This window comes from Gallus gallus, chromosome 1, assembly GCF_016699485.2.
Source record: "Gallus gallus isolate bGalGal1 chromosome 1, bGalGal1.mat.broiler.GRCg7b, whole genome shotgun sequence".
Taxonomy (NCBI): domain Eukaryota; kingdom Metazoa; phylum Chordata; class Aves; order Galliformes; family Phasianidae; genus Gallus; species Gallus gallus.
The window spans coordinates 113,660,627-113,680,767 of NC_052532.1; the positions used below are offsets into that span (position 1 = coordinate 113,660,627).

General features: G+C 35.3%; 1 protein-coding gene across 5 annotated transcripts in view; it reads left to right on the forward strand.

Annotated features, from left to right (window-relative positions):
• The window catches only part of C1HXORF59 (chromosome 1 open reading frame, human CXORF59), a 261,807-nt gene that overhangs the window by 166,925 nt on the left and 74,741 nt on the right, over nucleotides 1–20,141 (forward strand). For all 5 annotated transcript variants that reach the window (XM_416785.8, XM_040655288.2, XM_040655289.2 and 2 more), the window contains 2 exons: nucleotides 4,501–4,598; nucleotides 18,519–18,694. In XM_416785.8, the coding sequence (XP_416785.5) occupies nucleotides 4,501–4,598; nucleotides 18,519–18,694 (274 nt within the window). The remainder of the gene's footprint in view (nucleotides 1–4,500; nucleotides 4,599–18,518; nucleotides 18,695–20,141) is intronic.

Consider the following 20,141-nt stretch of genomic DNA (forward strand, 5'->3'; position numbering starts at 1 on the left):
ATTTTTAACCCAATATATAGCTGCTGATGCTTGGCAGCAAATTTAATGGGTGACATAGCAGGTATAGGATGAAAGGTAATTTTAGGGAAAGGACAAGGAAAGAGGAAAAAGAACAGAAATCTCAGTTTGTGGCTGACAAGACAGTAATATATTCTAATCCAAGTGAGCAGAGGAAAGCATTTTGCCAGTAAAAGGAAGGAGATTTCACAACTGGCTACTCTTTGGGAAATGATCCAAAGTATAATATTAAAAGTATATGGCTTTAACAAACTCAGGTTTGTTAAGCCAAATTTTATAACATTTTGAAAATTACACAAGCAAATGAAGAAATCAAACACAGCAGAAGCAATTTGTTTGCATTACTGAAAAGTAGGGCAGAATTCTTGGATGGCTAGATGTTCAACAGTGTAGGCAAAAACAGTCATTTTGGCATATCATGCAAATCAGAATGAGACTTGGAGGGCACCTGTGAAAATTTTAACCTGAAAAGTATACTGAAAGCTCAAATTTAATTTTCTTATTGTAAATTATGATTTAATAGTTGTCTTATAAATAAATAATCTTCTATTCTCAGAAGTAATTACTAGAGATAAATATTTAATCAAGGAAATTGCCTTGCTGCTATGAAGGAATAGATACAGAAATACGGATTTTTTTTCTTCAAATTCTGGGTAACTACATGTAGTAGAAATTATACAGCTTCCCAGGCTTTCAGTTCTTTCATATATGAAAAAATAAGGGTAAGTTCTAATAGACGAAAAAAATAAGCTGTTTTATACTAATATAATTTGAATTTGTAATTTCTGACACGAAGGATCTGGCTTTACCCTAACCATTAATGACAGATGCTAGACCATAACTAGCAAGGGCAGAAGCATACTGACCAAGAGAGAGTCTGAGGGAGAACAACGGTGGACGTTAAATTGTTTGCATAAATGCATTTTTTATGTTCAGAAGATTTTTGCTCACTCCTTTTTAGTGCTGGTGATTTCTCTGTGAAGTACTAACCAAACTTTGTTTTGTTTCTTTTAATGAGATCTGACGAGATTGTGAACTGTTGCTTGCATAAAGCAGGCTAAGGGTTTTTCTGTCACTGAAATCTGAGAGTGAGATGATAAATATAGGCCTGAAGTCAAGCGAGGTTTATCTCCTATCATGGACATGGATGAAGGCCACAAAGGTGATCAGAGGGCTGAAGCACCTCCCCTGTGAAGGAAGATTGAGAGAGCTGGAGTTGTTCAATATGCAAAAAAGAAGGTTCTGGTGAGACCTCATTGTGGCCTCACTGTAGGCGGAAAAGAAAAGGCTTTGAACTAAAAGATGGGAGATTTAGGTTAGCTGTTATGGGGAAATTCTTTCCCTAGAGGGTGGTGAGGCACCTGCACAGCTGCCCAGAGAAGCTGTGGTGCCCCATCCCTGGAGGCATTCAAGACCAGGTTGGTTGGAACACTGGGCAACCTGAGATGGTAGGGGGCAGCCCTGCCCATGGCAGGGAGTTGTGCTGGGTTAGCTTTAGGGTCCCTTCCAGCCCAAACCATTCTATGATTCTACACTCTGGCCCTGGGAAGAGACTTGAAAAGCATTCAAAATATCAGTGCCAGTTTAGAGATGAAGTTGTGTAATAAGTGTGCATGTGTTTGTTTGCAGTAGTATTCCTTGTTTTGGGCTATAAAAGTTGTAAGTACATCACAGTCTGAAGTGAGACATCTTATGTGAAGGAAAAGACATCATCTTGGAACATTTCTGATTTAGAATAAAAGTTTTCTGAGGTAGACAGGAGAAGTGTCTATTTCTACTGCCTGTTCTTTAACATGTGGAAAACAGAAAACAAGAAGAGATTTAATCTTGGTCTGTTATTCCTATTTAATAGTTCTGATGCTTGTAAAAATGTTTAAAAGTTCATACATGAAAAAAGATACACATGTAAAAGCCACAGTGTGAAAACAAAACAAAACCTCCAAACACACAAAAAAGCAACACTTACATTCAACATGATATTCCCCCCCAAAAAAGGATGCTGGATAACTGTAGAATAATAGGGTTCTTTTTAAGGACTCTACATTTTTACCACTCTACGTGCTATTATATCTAAGGTATCCATTTATGCATCTCCTTTTTAAAAGGGTAACATCAAGGTGTATGGGGAGAGCTCGCTAGGAGCAGCTATTGAAAACCTACCGTAATGCAACTAGATCACCTCATGGCAACAAATGTTGTCTTTCAAAACTTCTGGTCAACATAAAATTCCAAAATATTTGACCTAATTTTCATCTACATTGAGGTTGGTACCACACTAAGAAAAGAAAGAAAAGAAAAAAAAAAAGAATAACTCTAAAGTCTGTAACCTTCTGCTATATGTGTTAGCAAAGCACCTACAGTAGACGCATTTTCAGTCGTGCAAGTTCTCTGAATTTGAAACAGAATCAATAACCTACAACTTAGGGAACATTCAAGAGCAATTGTTGTGAGTTTAATCTGCTTATATAAACTTTTTCAAATAGCTATTGCTTTTGTGGATTTGATAACATTTGAAGTGACTTCTGAGTATCTGAGTTTAAGAACTAGGTAACGTCTTGTAAATTTCCTTGACAAGAGAAGAAAATCCTAGTAAAATTAGGCTGTAATAACTTGAGAATGAGGATACTTGAAATAAATAGGCTTTCGGCTAGCTCATCCAGCATATTAAATGGATAAAGACCTGAGAAGAGACTCAACTGTAAAGCCACTCTTTGGCATCAGGTTTGAGGCTTACACAGAGGAAAATCCAAGGCTTTATTTTTTTGACAATGCAAGTGGGTGGTAAAAGCAACCATTCAGACATACTTCTACTGAGTAATAGTTGACAGAACATCAGATTACACAAATTTAGTGAGTAATGCTAAACAACACTTGTATGAATATGAGTTTAGTGAAGAGTTCACATCAAAAGATCCTCCTTAAGCAGAGAACTGCCAGTTTTTTTTCCCCAGATGTTAAGAAAACTGTTTAAATAAAACATTTAATTTAGAGAATTATTTAAAAATCTGAACACTGTTTTTAAATGCCACAATGTGTTCCCTCCAAAACACAGTACTGATTTCACAGAAAGGTAATTCTTGGGCTGTAATGTGATGTTCATTTAACATCTTTGGAAAATAAAAAAAAAACAACCAACAACAAGAACAACAAAACCCCACTTAGTTTTCTAAATCTGATTAGAATCAAAAGAGAAATGGATCTAAACATTTAAATGGATGAAGATTCAAATGCAAATAGAAATTTCTGAGTTTCTTACAGAAAGAAAGAAAGAATCCTTAATAGCTCAGAATACTTGATCTCAAAACTATAAAGAAAGCTACTAGACCTAATAGCTAAGCTTTTATTACCAGGAATTAGAATAGCTGTATGCAACTTGTGTGAACACAACTAATGAATTTATACATAAAAACATATAGTGTATATAATATATAAAGAAAAAAGTCAAGTGGATTATAACATCTACATTATGACAATTATGAAGTACAGAAAAACGATCTAGGAAAGTTAAGGTTGCAAAGGAAAAGTCTTCTGTGGCTTCATAAATTATATCTAGACTTCACAGAGGAATGTGACAAAAATCCAGGTATGGAATGGAGGCTCAGAGCTTTCTTATCTGAGCTTACAGTCACTCAGTGTCATAAAGTTTGGTGCATTTCAGCTTTTGTATATATTGTCACAATTTCCCACTGCTCCTTTTTGCACTAGCTAATACAAAGTTCTGAAGGGAATAAAATCCTCTGGTTTTCTGAACAGTTTATCATGTGACTAAATGTGGGATTATAGAGTTTATAGCATAGGTTTTTTTGTTTGTTTGCTTTTTGATTTTGTTTTTTGACCGCAGTCTTACAAGTCATTGTTAACAGAATTTAGAGTAAGATATCTAATAAGATATTATTGATACTCTGTTGTTTTGATGTATGTATTCAGCATCTTTTTGCTTTCTCAGTCTCTTCAGTGCAGTCTTGGTAGTTATCAAAATATTTAGAGCTCAGGACAAGCTGATAGGAAAATAAATTACAGTATAATAAATGTATGAACATGTATATGAAGATGGATTCCATGTAACTGAAAATTCTGATCTATTTAACAAATGAGTTTTTGAATCTATTGTGAATTACCTTTTACTTAATTAAATCAGATAGATTTTTAAAAAAATTTCTTTTTTGAAGGGGAACAGTTGTGAATCAATTATATTTAAAATTCTAAAACAATATGATATTCAAGTAAACTAATTTGCCAAAGTGCTATTTCCTTTCAATTTGTGTATATATTGATTTTGTTACTATTTTGAACCCAGATGAGAAAGGATTAGATAGAGCAGTTGACTGACAGCAATTAAATCAATCCATGATTTTCTCTGTCTCCAAATGAATAGTGACTGGCAGTTCTGATAAAAGCCAAAATTTCTCATTGATTTGAATGCTGCTAGGAGTGATCACCTCGTGAGATGATTTATGGAATGTTCTATTCTTTTGTACATAGGAGGAAGTTCTTCAAATTGCGAAGTGTGGTTTTCCTTAAAGATTAACAGCATACCTGCAGCACCTGAAAAGAAGATAGATGTGAAATGCAGAGCTCTGGTAAGATTACTCTGTTTAATTTTTTTTCTGTTGCATTAGAAGAAAACATGATTTTGCTATTTTCTGGCTGCTATCACAGAAATGTATTGGTTTTATTAGGTGACTACCTGGTTTTTACGTAATAAAGATTAGTACTTGTAAGACCTCACATAAGCTCAGTGATATGAGATCAAATGGATGCTTGAAAAAAGTGGTTACTTTACCCTATTTAAATAATTATATTCTTCTGCTGTAATCTACATTTAGTTTTGGATATTAGATAAATTTGAAATCCATAAATATTTCAAGCAGTTCACATACTGACCACAGTAGGGTAAGTCTCTTTTGGTACCCTCATTCCTTACACGCACAAAAATGTTTTGTCATTTGGATTTCATTAATTGTTGGAATGTACTTAATAATATCTGTATTACTAGATAAACACATACCTTCACTCTCAATAAAGTAATTTAATTAATGTTAGGAATTTTACAAAAATGACTGCATAATATTAGATAAATTATATGTTTTAAAGCACTTAAGTGTGTAAAGATAAAATATCTCTTGATTTTCAGAGCTAATATTTTAATTATGTTCTTTAAATAATTATCTGCTTTATTACCTAGTAGCCCTGCATTCTGCATGAATTGTAGGCAGAGAAGGAACACTGACTAGTAGTGATGCAAGTACTAAGGGACTACTTCTTCCAGTGGTAGATGCTGCGGTGGGAAAAGTCTCCTTAATTAATTTTATGTGGCAGGGTCTGTTTACGTGGAGAAAAACACAAAGTAAACACAAAAGCTAGAATGAAATAGTTTGCAACTTGAGACCTTGGAAAGAATAATGTAGATTTTTGTCCTGCGGTACCATGCTTTGTCTTGTATCATTTTCTGCTTTCAAAGTACTGTAAGAAAATAGTAAAAGGATAAGCTAGATTCAAATTATATAACTGATTATATTTTATAATATCTTGTCAAGGGGCATTTTAGCACTGCCTCATAATTTTGAATATAATTCAGTATGAAAACTTGCAAAAGGTACTTACAGTAAAATCTAACATATTTTTACTATGTATGGGGCAATGAAATTATTGACTTGAATGGGAGAGTTCCTTCTGAGTGGAAATGAAGACAATAAAGAAGTAGCTACACCCCTTCTTCAGATTTGTGTGGGAAATCTTGTGAAAAAAAAAACAAAAAAAACCCACATTGATGAATTTTGAAGATGACAGAAAGTTTCTTGATTTACAGTACACATGGTTGCTGTTGTAGAATGGTCTGAATTGACTGGTTGTATGCCAGGCAGTTTGTTTTGGAATGGGAGTGCTTTCTGTCTTTAAAGAGCCTGGCATTATCTTAATTAGTCTTGTAAAGAACTAATACAGTCTATGACTACTAAAAAGTGGTCAAATATAAGCAGATAGCAAATAATGTTTGTGCTACTGTTACTGAAATATTAATTGAAGGTCTGGTTCTCATGTGTTAAGAATTGTACTGAAGTACTGGAAGGAAATCAAAGGAAATACATTAAAAGCACAGAAAACTAGCAAGAGTATGTACATATAGGGTTGTAACTTTGTAGCTGTTAAGAGTTTTCTGTTCATTCTTTACATTGCATTAATAACATCCTTTGCCTTGACTTTGAGGGATTTACATTGTGAATGAATCAATAATTTTATTTTTAGGTATGTCTTTTATTTTAACTTGATGCCCCTTGGTTATTGAAAGACAGCAGCCAGAAAACAGTTAAACCCTATCCACTCTCCTCATACTAGTCATGATTTTGTAGACTTCTATAATATTCTTTCTAACTTATGTCTCTTCCAAGATGAAGAGTATGATAAGGTATTAATTTTTATTTATATTTCTCACTTGAAACTTCTAGTATTTCTCCAAAAGTGCTAAGAAAATTAAACCGATAAAATCAGTAGAGAAAGATAACCATTTGGATTTTAGCAGTGCTTGTCCTCTATCTGCGTTAGTCAAAGTGAAGATGAGATAATTAAGTGGCATCTTAAGAAATGTAACTTCTTAAAAAAAATTGCATGCAACATAGAAAAAACCACAGAAGTTTTCCATGAATGAAATTCAAAATATCAGATGGAAAGTAACAAGGGTTGTTAAATCCCATTAACCTTTCAAAATGATTCATAACACAGCATCCTCTTAAATCAAAAGTCAATCTATGACAAACTGGCTTGATGGCTATGCTTGACTATACAAAACCACTGGCAAAACCATTGAAATGAAATCTTGGAAATGCTGTTAGACAGATCTCATTATTTGTTTCAGGAGTCAAGTGAGCTGTCTTACTCATAGCCTGCAATTGCTATTGGGAATTGTTACAGTAAATATGGAATTGTGATGCTGTGATTCTAAAGCACTTACATAAAATAAGAGATTCTGCTCTTCTTCTTTATCTATTAATAGAAGAATATTTTGCCAAGGGAGAGAATAGCTTCTCCTCTGGAGAAAGCAGAATAACTCTGGATCTTGATTCCAGTTCTCCATCTTTTTCTGTTCAGTGTGTGCATGGCAAACATCCATTAAGTTTGAACTAGTGCTGATCTGAACCCCTGGGAACTTAAAAGTTATAAATATTTTCCAGCACAAAAATGTGAATTCTAGCAGCCAAGACCTACGTGTAGCCTCTAGTGGAAGGGCTGTCAGGGTGAAGTAATCCAGTGTGAGAAACCTTTAGTTTTCATAGTTACAGTGTGCTCCCATTCCTAACTTTATTACCACTGTTGAAGGTGCGAAATGGGACTGAGCAGTGAGTGGGATCCTGAACACATAGGAAGGTCTGATTTGGCTAAGTTTCATTTTGTGAAATAAAGATATTTTAGTTTTCCTACGTGTAGTCTTGGTCTGTTTTGTGTTCAAATGACTTTGGCTATGCCTTCTGAATAATTAGGAATTCAGCTCGCATTTACTTTGAGTTTTTTGGGTTTTTTTTTTAATATGTTGTATACTTGTAAAAGTCCACAGAAACCCCCAAAATACTGTGAAGTGATAATAGTTCTCTAATCAATAATTTGATTATTTTATAGAATATATTTGATTATAATATAGAGTATTTTGTTATGTTCTGATTAAATAGGTGGATTAATCAATATTTCTGACTTCAGCTGCATAGGCATCTAAACACCATACAGTTGCTTGCGTGGTTCCTTGCTCTGGAAAGAGAGAAGGGCAAAAGTTAGAAAACTAGGGTATTTAAAATAGTCCTATTCTGGGGCCTACTCTTCAAATTCTTCTCACCCAAGACCAGATTTGATTTTCCTTTCTAACGTATGTGTATTTGGCACTTTAGCAGCCATCTAATCTGTTTTAATTACATAACTTTTTTTTTTTTTTACAGAGAATGTACAAAAGATGGGTTCATTTTCTCAAGATCACACCTCTGTCCTAGCTCTTCTATTTCTCTCATTCATTCACTTGAAGTGAACCTGCAAGAAAGGAGGCATCTGTGTTAGCCTCTAAGTCTGTAGCAATAGCATGCTATTTGAGTATCTCCTGATCATTCCCACTTACTTTCTCTTATACTGCACAGCAATCCTGGAGTGCATGCACTGAATCTCTTCTGGGTGAAATTTAGCTGGAAAACGATCTTGTCTGATGTTCTACAGCCACTAGTGGGTGCTCTGTTCATTAGAGTGAAATAGGACTACTTTAAAGTAAAAAAAGAAAAAAATAGAGCAACTTGCACTGGCCTATATGTCTACTCTTTGTGCCTCACTGCATGCTAAGATAGGTAAATATTTGCACCCAGTCTTTTGTAAGTTTTACAACCAGAATGATGCCATCATGTTTTTATGAGTTTAAATATCCTGGGAACTGTCTTACGTCAGTGGATAAGGATAATGTGGAGAGCTTGTTAAAATAAAACCAGATGTAAAGCAGGTACAACTTAAAATTTAAATTATGCTTCATTTTCAATTGTTATTTTTTCATTTATTATTTAAAGTAAAAATCATGAATTAAGAATGCATTTTGTAATTTTGTAACTTCTGAGACATTTTTAATTGACATTTTTCTTCAGACATTCAATTAAGACTAAAAGCCCATAAATTTTAAATGATTTGACTTATTGAAAAAGAACAACAAAAAAAAAAAGGTATTTCCTATCATTTCTGAATCAGAGTAAGGAATGACTATATGACTATGACAGGATGGACGTATCACTGGTATTTTTGTAATCATCATCCTTACTAAAAAGAAGGGGTCAATGTCTGTTACTGTCTGAAGGCTGTTCTTCAACTTTTTTAAAATGGAAATGCTGTTTGATTTAAATTTCTCCGAAGGTATACAAAAGTCATTGCAACCAAAAAATTAAAAGAAGAGCTTGAGTCATTATGAGCATTGAGACTGTGTTAGTTTAATCTCCAGTACTAATTGCATAAAAGTAACTTAAAGGTCATTTTGGTACCCTGTGAAAGTAACTTCTATTGAACAAATTCCGGCTAAGGTTATTTGTGAGAAAAGAGGAGTACAAATTAGCACTGTGCATTTCATGGAAAGCAGTAGTCATTGTGTACTTAGTAACGAGGTAAATAGAGTACAGCAAGAAGCTTTCAAATGACAAATTACTGTTTGTTCATGCATATTCCTTAGTCATAAGTATTTATTAAGAAACACTTCCAGGTATTGTAAGTTGTTTGTACACTTGCAGTTTCTTTATTCCTACATGTAGAGACAAGAATAAAACTCTAAAAATTTTACCAAATGGACATTAAGTATCTTCAGCTATTAATAGCATTGCAACAATTATTTTTTTTTTTTTTGATTACTGAATTTTACGTTAATGTTTACTACGGATTCCCATATTGGCAATAGTAGTAAAGAGGTTGAATTTAGTCTGATAAATTCAAATTCATGGTCTCTTTGAAAAATTGAGTTTAAACTGAATAGTTCAACGTTAACAGATTGCCTTGCAAATGGCATCTAATGGATTTATTCAGACTTTGTGTAGAGGTCAACAAGTAATCAGAAACTTAAGCTTTTGTGTAAAATGCCTAAATGGCTGGCAATTATTGCTTCAACCTCACATACCCTTCAGCAGCTGTCTAATTCATGGAGAAAAGTCTAAGTGTATATTGCTGAGTCATTGAGTCAAGAGACTTTCCAACACATGCATATATTTGAAGAACAATTTTGGCTTTCTTGAAAGGAAATATCCAATATATGAGCTCCAAGTAGTATCTCAACAATAGAACAAAGCCTGAGGGGAAAGTCCATTTTGAACACTGAGTTCTTAGTTTCTGCTTCAATAAAACCAAATGCCTGGAAGGGATTGAGCTTGGTTTCTGTGTAAGAGAAAATAGCTTGATCTCTACTCTGCCAAGTCCCTCAGTATGAGTACTTAGAAGTTCGTACTGTAACTCTGAAATATATGCTACCTATCTCCTCTTCCATTAGTGTTCTTGTTGAGTTAAAACTTGCCCCAGTGTTGCCATTTACAGTGACTCCCCAATTTGTGCCACTCATACACATATTCTTTTCAGTAATAATCTTAAAAGATCACTGTTCTAGTCTTCACTTTTACCAAGATATTTACATGAGCAAGCTGCTTACATTACCAGTTCCAGCTCTTTCCAACTTCAAAGCTTCCTCATTTTTGACGGTCTCTAGAAAAGAAATGCAATACTCCGTTCTGTGTGATCCATACACAGCAGATGGTGACTCTGTGATGTATATTAAAAAAAAAACAAAAGGTGAAATAGAACTTAATTGATATTTTCTTAAGTTTTAAAACTGTAATCTTGGGATGATGATATGATGAAAATTTATAATGAAATAATGGCTTATGTCCAGCTATATAGTTAGGCTAAAAAAGGTATATTTGGGGAGCATTGTGACAGTGGTTCTTTCCAGGTCATCTGCTAGGTACTCAAAACTGCGCACACTGAAATACACAGAGATCTTTATTTAAAGGGCTTTATATCTTTACTCATAAATCCATGGTTCTCTTTCCATACTGCCCCTTGAAGAGAGAGAAATTGCATTCTGGCTGATACTAGAATTAGTAAGACTGCTTAGAGATACTGGGAGAAATGCAAGAGTGGACCTTGTGGTTAAGACTGCTCTAATTTTAGCTCCTTCAGAAGTTCTAGTAGCAGATATCAGTCACTGATATATATGTTGGTGTTAATGTTATTAATAGATATTCTGTGTGATATTAATAGATATTCTGTGTAGACCTGTATTACTTTCTTAGAGAAATCATTCTGATAATATTAAAGGAAAGTGTACGACAGATTACTAGTCTAGTCTCAGAACCTTTAATATATCATATATGGAAGACAATAATGCAGCATTTCTTTTTGTATGCGAGACTTTTTAAGGTTTTTCTCATCCTGTATTTCATAATAAACCATAGAACTGCATTGATAATTCTTACGGAGACTATTCCTTCCCATTTCTATTTATTTCTGCTTTCAGAAAAGCTATGAATATTTAAGAAATTCTGTTTGAATTTCTTGGACACCTGACTGCTGAGAGTGCTTGTGCATGTAAAAAATAGAAGTTGCCTTCAGAAAAAAAGCTTCTAAGATATGGGAGAGATCTACTTTTGCTTGCCTGCACATGGAAAATTCATGAGAATTGTTGTTTTCAGTGGAAACTATGACAATTTCATTTTTGTTCTAGAATGTTCTCTATGTGTTTTCTGCCAGCAATAATTATAGTGTCAGTCTTTAAAATTGCAAAGGAACTTGTTTCCTTAATGATTATAAATTCTCTCTTTAGACCTACGTAATGAAAGATACAGTAGACAAAAGATCCAAGGCATCTAAATTAATTATCATTTTACTGCTACTGATTGAGCAACTTGGTGCTGATGCTGAAGTGGACATGTAAATTATCTCATTAGTTTGATTGTAAAAATTAAAGACTATCAGAGTTGGTTACTAGTTTTAAAAAAGTGAAGTACTATTTGTTAGCTCATATTAGCATGGGCACAGAGTAGGAACAGATAGAATATTTGCTTCCACACGTAGAACTGTAGTCATTAGTGACAGAATATGCAATAATCAGTTATTACTGCTATTCTACTGTAGTTTCATTAGATTCTGGTAAGCAATTGTAAGTTTGTTTTTACTGACTTCTTCTGAAAATCTCAGAAGCACACCATTATGAGAAATATTGATCGCTTCCTTTTCTTGATGAGCCCTGAGCTTGCTCATAGATTAGCATTTCACTCATGTAATCCTTGTCATGTTTGTAGCTTTGTGCCTGAGAGAGCTTCCTAACTTCACCACATCAAATTTTCATAGAATCATAGAAGTATTTGAATTGGAAGTGACCCTTCAAGGTCATTTGGTCCAACTCCCCTGCAGTGAACAGGGGCACCCGCAGCTACATCAGGGTGCTCAGAGCTCCATCCATCCTGACCTTGAGTGTGTCCAGGGACATCCACCACCTCTTCTGGGCTACCTCTTCCCATGTCTCACCACCCTTATCGTAAAAAACTTCATTCTTATATCCAGTCTAAAACTCCCCTCCTTATTTTGAAACCACTTACCCTTGTCCTATTACAACAGTCTCCTTCTTTCTTGCAGACCCCATTTACATACTGATAGACAGCTTTTAGGTCTTCAGAAGCCTTCTCTTCTCCAGGCTGAGCAGCCCACCTCTCTCAGCCTGTCCTTGTAGACAAGGTGTTCCATACCTTAGGGCATTTTTGCAGCTCTCCTCTGGATGCACTCCAACAGGTCCACATCTCTCCTGTATTGAGGACTCACCAGTGCAGAGTAGAGGGGCAGGATCACCTTCCCTTGACTGCTGACCACATGTGGTATTTTTTGTCATTCCTTAATAATCCACTGCCTGAACTTTTTTTATCTAATTACACCGCGATACCTACACAATTATGAATACAACTGTATAAATCAGAATGATGCACAAAGAAAGAAAAATGCTAAATGCATTAAATGAATCACAGAGACTATCATTAAGCACAGCCATAAATTTAGCAAGTAAATTTTCAATCCAGTATAGTATACTCATGGTAAAAATACAAGTTCAAAACCCCAAATGCTAAATGGATTACAACTGTTGGAATTATATCCTAGGAGTAATTCTGTTCTTCCAGTCACTGTTGTCATTATGTGCAGAAATCATCAGCACTCACCAAGTCTTCCAAAGCCTCCTGTAATCTATTAGAATCGTGAATTTACAGCACAACTTATAGGATTTGAAAACCTAACAGTGAGACCAGCAGAAAGTAACTGCAGCTAGCTGTTTGTTGAAGCACTGTATGGGTAGATACAATTAGCTCAGGAACTCAAGTTCTTGTTTCTGTATACATCCAAAATCCAGGGACAATAGTAATTTTTTTATTTTTTCTAAACAAGAAATAGGCAAAGATTTGCTTAAATACTTACCTGACATTCACTAATATCTCTATAGGTAAGATTTAGTTTAGGCCTGTGAGAAATGAAGTTATTTGAAAACTGATATTATCCTAAAATTCTGCATCTCCTGAACTTCCCTGGAAGTGTTAGTTACAAATGGTGTTCTGAAGACTGATTTTGGGGCAAATATCTGTGTCATCAAACACTAGAGTAAGAATTGTGTATTACCTTTATATTAGACATAACAGATCCTCTAGAAACACAGTAGTAACTTATAGATATCTTGATTTTATTATCTAAGAGCAGTATATTTCTAACTTAGAAATGTTGCTATTTCTCGTGCTTTTATTGAGTGATACTGAATTTAAGTAAGCTATAGAAAGTAGAATTTCTATCTGACAATATGGATATGACTTAGTCTGTGAAGTAGATCAGACATTTTGAAGAAAAGAAAAATGCCTCTTTTCTGAGAGATGAAGCCTGGAGTTACTCAAGTGTCAGCCATCTAAAATAGTCCAAATAGTCCTTTTGTACAAGAACTGTAAAAACATCTCTTGATTTGATTCAAACTATGCTTTCCACAGGTGGCATTCTAATCTACATCTCGTGTTGCATGCATTTGCACAGCAAGATTACCTATGAGAGTGATGAATAGAACCGTCACAGAAAACTGTCAGTTGCTGAGTCATAATTCCCAAAAATGATGTTGACAGAATAGATATAAATGGTTTTCCTTTACAATCCTCTGAAGATGAGTTTGGTCCTTTACTACATTAACACATTAGCAGATGTCTCCTTCCATATTAGCTGTACAAATGGGAAAGATTAACCTACTGTTACATATTTTTGATACTGCTCTCTAGCCTGCTTTAGCTGTGATAATCCAGGTTACTTTATGCAGTGGCTAGGCCAACTAAACCGATCACTAAAAGTGCCAATCTTCAGTACAGAGGTTGGTGAAAGGTAGCTCTAATTGACATTTTTTTCATCTCTGAGTCTGATGAATCTGAAAAAGAAATCTGTTTGTGTTCTCAGGAGGAAGGACAAGGATTCAGAGGTGGCCTTGGATTTGTGGTGAAAACCATATTGTAAACACAATGATGTTTTAGTTGTTACTGAACAGTGTTTATGCAGAGTGAAGTGCTTTTCTCAGACTGCCTGCTAGTGAGTAGGCTGGAGTGCTCGGAGAAGCTGGGAGTGGACACAACCAGAACAGTTGACCAAGAGTAACCAAAGGGATATTTCATACCACGTGATGTCATACTCAACAGTAAAACTGAAGAAGTTGGCTAGGCGTTACTGACATTGTTCAGGGACTGACTAGGCATCAGTTGGCTAGTGGAGAGCAATTGCATTGTGCATCCCTTTTTTTTACCTTTGGTTTTGTGTTGTTGTTGTTTTATTTTCCTTCATTCCCTCTCCTGTCTCCCCCCTTTCCTGTTAATCTGTCTTTATCTCAGCCCGCAAGTTTTGTAACTTTTGCCCTTCCAATTCTCTTACACCTATCCACCTCTGGGCAGGGCATATAGACCATGTGGTACATAGATGCTTACCAGTGTTAAACCTCTACAGAGTTACAGGATAAAACAGTTTTTCAGTCTCCTCCTTTCCTTCAATTTCAGACATTTTTAGCAGTCATCTATTACAATGCATTTTTTTCCCAGTTTGTTTGCTTGCAACACTGTCTAGTCTCTATTAAGAGGATAATGGTGTAGAATTTTGTAGTCAATGAGGATTCACTTACTGCAAAGATTTATGAACTAATAGTTTCTGCATTCTGTTTTAGGGCTTTATTACTTAGACACTTAATGCCCATTTCAGCTATCAGAAATTCAATGTAGTGTAATTTTAATACGTAAATTTATATGCAAATTTACACCTGGAACTCATCACAGAATCACAGAATTGTAGGGGCTGGAAGGGACCTCTAAAGATCATCTTGTCCAGCCCCCATACAAAGCAGGCTCCCTAGACCAGGCTGCACAAGTAGGTTTCCAGGCAGGTCTTGAACATCTCCAGAGAAGGAGACTCCACAATCTCCCTGGGCAGCCTCTTCCAGTGTTCCGTCAACCTCACTGTGAAGAAGTTCTTATGCACATTTGTGCAGAACATCCTATGCTTCAGTTTGTGTCCATTTCCCCTTATCCTATCACCACACACCACTGAAAAGAGTCTGGCCTTGTCCATTTGCCTCCTGCACCTTAGATATTTATAGACATTGATCGGATCCCCTCTGAGCCGCCTTTTCTAAAAGCTGAACAGACCCAGATCGCTCAGCCTTTCCTCATAAGAGGGGTGCTCCAGGCCCTTTATCATCTTTGTGGCCATCTGCTGGGCTGTTTCCAGGAGATCCCTGTCTGTTTTGTACTGGGCAGCTCAGAACTGGATACAGTAGACCAGACGTGGCCTCACCAGGGCAGAGTAGAGGGGGAGGATCACCTCCCTTGACCGGCTGGCCATGCTCTTTTTAATGCACCCCAAGATGCTATTGGCCTTCTTGGCCACCAGGGCACACTGCTGGCTTGTGGCTAACCTGTTGTCCACCAGAACACCCAGGTCCTTCTCTGCAGATCTCCTCTCCAGCAGATCATCCCCTAGCCTGTACTGGTGCATGTGGTTATTCCTCCCTAGGTACAAGACTCTATACTTGCTCTTATTAAACCTCATCCAGTTCTTCTGACCAGTAGCACCAATTATGGTATTAACTTCTAATATTAGATGTCCTGTGAATAGTTGTTTTTTTTTTTCTTCTAGTTAATTTCTTGTACTTCAGTAGTGATAAGAATGGATTCAAGACAATACGTAATTTACGTAAGATGCACTTCTGCACTTCAGGTGGTTAAACTTGTTCTTCTGTTGATAAACAGTACCTTTTTGCAAACTGATATTTTTTAAGGCAAAATATGCCAAATAAAAAATGAATACACAGGAGCATGATAATGTTAATGTCTGTCAACAAGAAAAAATTTAATGTAGGCATATGGTGAGTTAGATGATTCACTTGATGAAGATCCATTCCACTAACCTACAAGTCAGTAGAAAGCTGAAGACTCAGCCCTTCCAGCATAGGAGGTTAAGGTCTTCCATTGGTCTGAATGATCAATGGGAGAGGTATCCAATGGAGAGTAGAAATGTCGGTTTGTATTAGAAGATTTTGTGGAGGGGATGAGCAGTGCTGAGGAGAGGTATGCACTCAAGGCATATTGTACCAAGCAATTCAAGAGCCAGCTCTAATTTCTACAACTAATTTGAAAATTTGGGCTAAACTTTTTTTCAATACAGCACTGAAACTCTGACATTCACGGTGCTGAGACACCTTCTGAGCTTCTTTTGTTCCAAGAAAGGGAATCAAGTAGTAATTAAATGTCAATTTAAAGTTGTAGGAAAAGGAAACTATCTTAATTTCCTCCTAGTAAGCTACAGATAAGCTAATGGTGACACTGATATCTATTTTTTCATTGTTACCACCAACTTTGGAAGTTCAGTCTTTGAGTAAGCAACATTCCTGCTTGTCATTAGGGGCAGCCAAGAGAAAGAATGTACTTGTTTTTTTGTCAGTCTAGAGGAATGAGGATTTGGATAAGCAGAGTTCTTCTGCTTTATCTCCACAGGCTTGTCAAAAATAATATTCTTACCACTTATCTGCACAAAATATTTTCTTCTGCAGTATTTCTGGGATCTTTCACCTCAAGGTCTGCAGTTTGGGAACTGCCTATGTTATGGCTACTTCACATTTCTTCAGATACAATGGTCCTTTCATGAAAAAGAATACTATTGGCTGTTGGATGGGTATTTTGTGATTTAACTTAGTGGTATGCATCCATAACAAGGGTTTGAAAGCTCTGGAAATATACACTACATACATGTTCTGTTGACATATATATGTGTACTCTTATCACAATGCATACAATAACAAATCATTGAAACATTTACTGGAATTCCAAGCAAATTTCCCAGGAAATTCTGGGAAATGTATTTCTTAGGAATTCATTTGACACTGGCAAGTGAAAGCTGCTTTTCATTAAGCTAATTTTAGCAATATAATATCACCTTTGAGTAAGAAGCTAAAATACTTTGTATGTTTGTTTATTTGGTAGCATATCCTTCTTTTTTTTTTTTTCTTTTTTCTTTTTTTTTTTCCTAAAGAAGTAGTTACATGTCATGTGTCCTTTCTAGTGGTAATTTTTCAACAGGGTACAAGTGTTTTACTATAAAATTGTTATGAACCCTTTAGCAACAAAATAGTGGATACATTTAGATTTTTGTTTACACCAGTAAAAACTATTAATCTGAGCTTTAAAATATTTTATTAAAAATTTAAATTCTGTCATACCTGTGCAAGGCACTTGGAGGATTTAAACTGTTGGTGTAATCTTACCATCTGTAGAATACTGAATGTATTTTGTGTGCGTTTCTGCAGTCATTTTCTATAAATGTAAATATATAGGAATTCACCAAATCATATGAAGGCTTAAAGCTGTGTGAGGGGTTGTGATGTATTACATGTTCAATTTTTTGTATTAGTAATTTTAGATGTACCTTTTCCTCCTTCCATATAGCAGTTCAATGAATACATATGGCAAATTTTTGCTGTGAGAACCAAATCAATGTATGTTTAAACTACAAAACAAACAAAAACAAACCCCAACAACATAAAACCTACATTTTGAAATAATCTTCTTGATTAGAACAAAATGGGAATAGAAATAGAGATACATAGAAGTATACGCATATATTTAGTTTGGGATTCTGCATATTTTATACATGTTAACACATATAAATAGAAGATATGGATTTTAAACATCAGGAGTGTATCCTGAATGTCCTTTGTAATCCTGTGACAGTAAACTTCCTTCATTAATATAGTCCTTCTTGCTTAAAATGTTAAAGTATGTTGCTATTTGTATACATAGGTTTCATAGGATGGATTTATAGAATTACCTTACATTGGACAAGGGAAGGGAGAAGGGAATCATTGCAAACTAGGTAAATATAGCAGTTTCAGAAGCAGCTTGTGGATGTGATGTGATGGCTGTGTGGACTGACCTGCTTCTGCCCAATTTTTGTTCATCTTAAAGATGCTCTATGTAAAAAATCTGCATGTATTTACCTTATCAGGCCATAGTGACTCCCATATTTTGTAATAACTGCTTCTGCCTGAGTATGAAATAAAAGCCTCAGTACTGTGAGAGTGACTGAGCATTGATGTGTACTGCCCAGAAAGGTTGTGGTCTCCATCTCTGGAGATATTCAGAAGCTGCCTGGACACAATCCAGGAGATGACCCTGCTTGAGCAGGAATCTTGAAATGTGGACTGTCTGAGAAGACTTGAACTTTTCCTTATTCATGTAATTAAAGAGTCTACAACTAGAAGATTGACTGAATTGTGTCTTACTGCAACTTCTCTTTTTTGGGTTAGTTCAGGCATGTAACAAAAGTGTAGTGTGTTTTTGCATAAGTGCAAATCATGTATAAGTGTTCTATATTTGTTTGAGAGACATCTTTGTGTAATCGCTCATAATTCATTTTGTGTGGGTTTTAACATTTATTTTTACTTTTTTTTAATTACTTTTATATTTTCTTCCTAGGATACTGTTGGAATTCATATTCCTATCACTAATCCTACAGATGAAGTTCTCGAGCTGAATGTAGTGCTGGAGAATCAGTCTCTTTCTGGACAAAAAACTTTCACTCTTTTGCCAAAACAATCACATTTTTATCAAGTAGAGGTTTCCCCAGCAGTTGTTGGCACTTCACATGAAAGGTAAGTTATAGAGTTTTGAAACTTGTGGTAGTTGTGGCTCTTGTACTAAGAAGTGAATTGATATAGATATTATATATACCCTAGGTGTAGATATCATCCTAAAAAAAAAAAAAAAAAAAAGTAACAAATGAAATTAAAAATGTGTCTGACTTTTGACTATACTGTGTACCAGACAGCAGCCTTCCTCTGGGAGGAAAATCTGAACTGACAGGCAATGGAATAACTCCTAGTTATTCTAGTTCAGCAGAATTCAGTGAACAATTATTTGGATATTTACTTAGTATTAGAATTCTCTGAGATCTTTAGACAAGTTGTTGATTTTGTAACTTTATAAGCCCAATAAGGTGGTGAATATGGTTTCATTTTACTTATCAGAAAGAACTGAATTGTAAGAACACAACTAAAATCAGATTAAGAACTCTTTTAACAGTCTTTACATAAATCCACTTAGCTTCAGAATCTTCCATTAATTACAAGTGATGTACTTAATGAATACAGAAAGGTTTTAAATTAGAACTGCTTAATTACACTGACTCCTTACTTACACTTACTCCTCCAGAGGAGGCTGGGTAGTGTGATAATTACGAATACAAAGACAGATGACCTCTTGGTTTTAGTTTCATCTGAACTGATTCAGCAAGTAGCTGGAGAGCGCTCATTTTCCTGGAATTTGCCTACTAGAACATTACCTATTTAAAGGGCTGATAGAAAAACAGTTCCATACTTTCCAATTATATCAACCAATTGGTAAAAATATAGGCATTCCTGGCTAGGAGCAGAGAGTCTTTGCAGAGGGAGAGAGATGATTTGTGATTAGAGTCCTAATAGCTTGAGAGACAAAATACATGTGTTTCAAAGTCTTTGTTCAGTTTGATTCTATTGATTTTTCCAAAGACCAGAATAATGGCAGGTATCATTGCACAATACAGCTTTCAAGCAATACCAGTTTATAGAAATGACTACTGTTATCTCTCTCTAGTTTTTGTTTTTTGTTTTTTTGTTTTTTGCTCCTGGGGGGAGTTGTAAAAAACAGCATTTTTTCATACCATGCATTATTTCCAGTATTTTTCAAGTGATACATATGGTATTGTTTCTGAATAATACAATAAAAATTTGTTTAAACTGATTAAACTTTAGGATAGATGTCAATTGATTGGTGGGGCACACAGGTACATATTCAATACGGTTATGCTGTTCTATACTTGTAATAGCTCTTAAGGAGTATAATTACAGCAGAAGTACTTCCATATACAGCCGTACTATGATCTTTTTTTTCTATAAACGTTTTCTGTTTCCCTTGCTGTGGTAGCAGCTGGGAAGAAGAATGTTACAGAAGTTTTTCTGGCAGCTGTATATATGCTCTATACAACTGGATGATACTTTTCTTAGCTGGTTTATGCTCACTTTAAAGGCTCTGCTGGTACAGGGGACAGTCAGTTGTGAAATA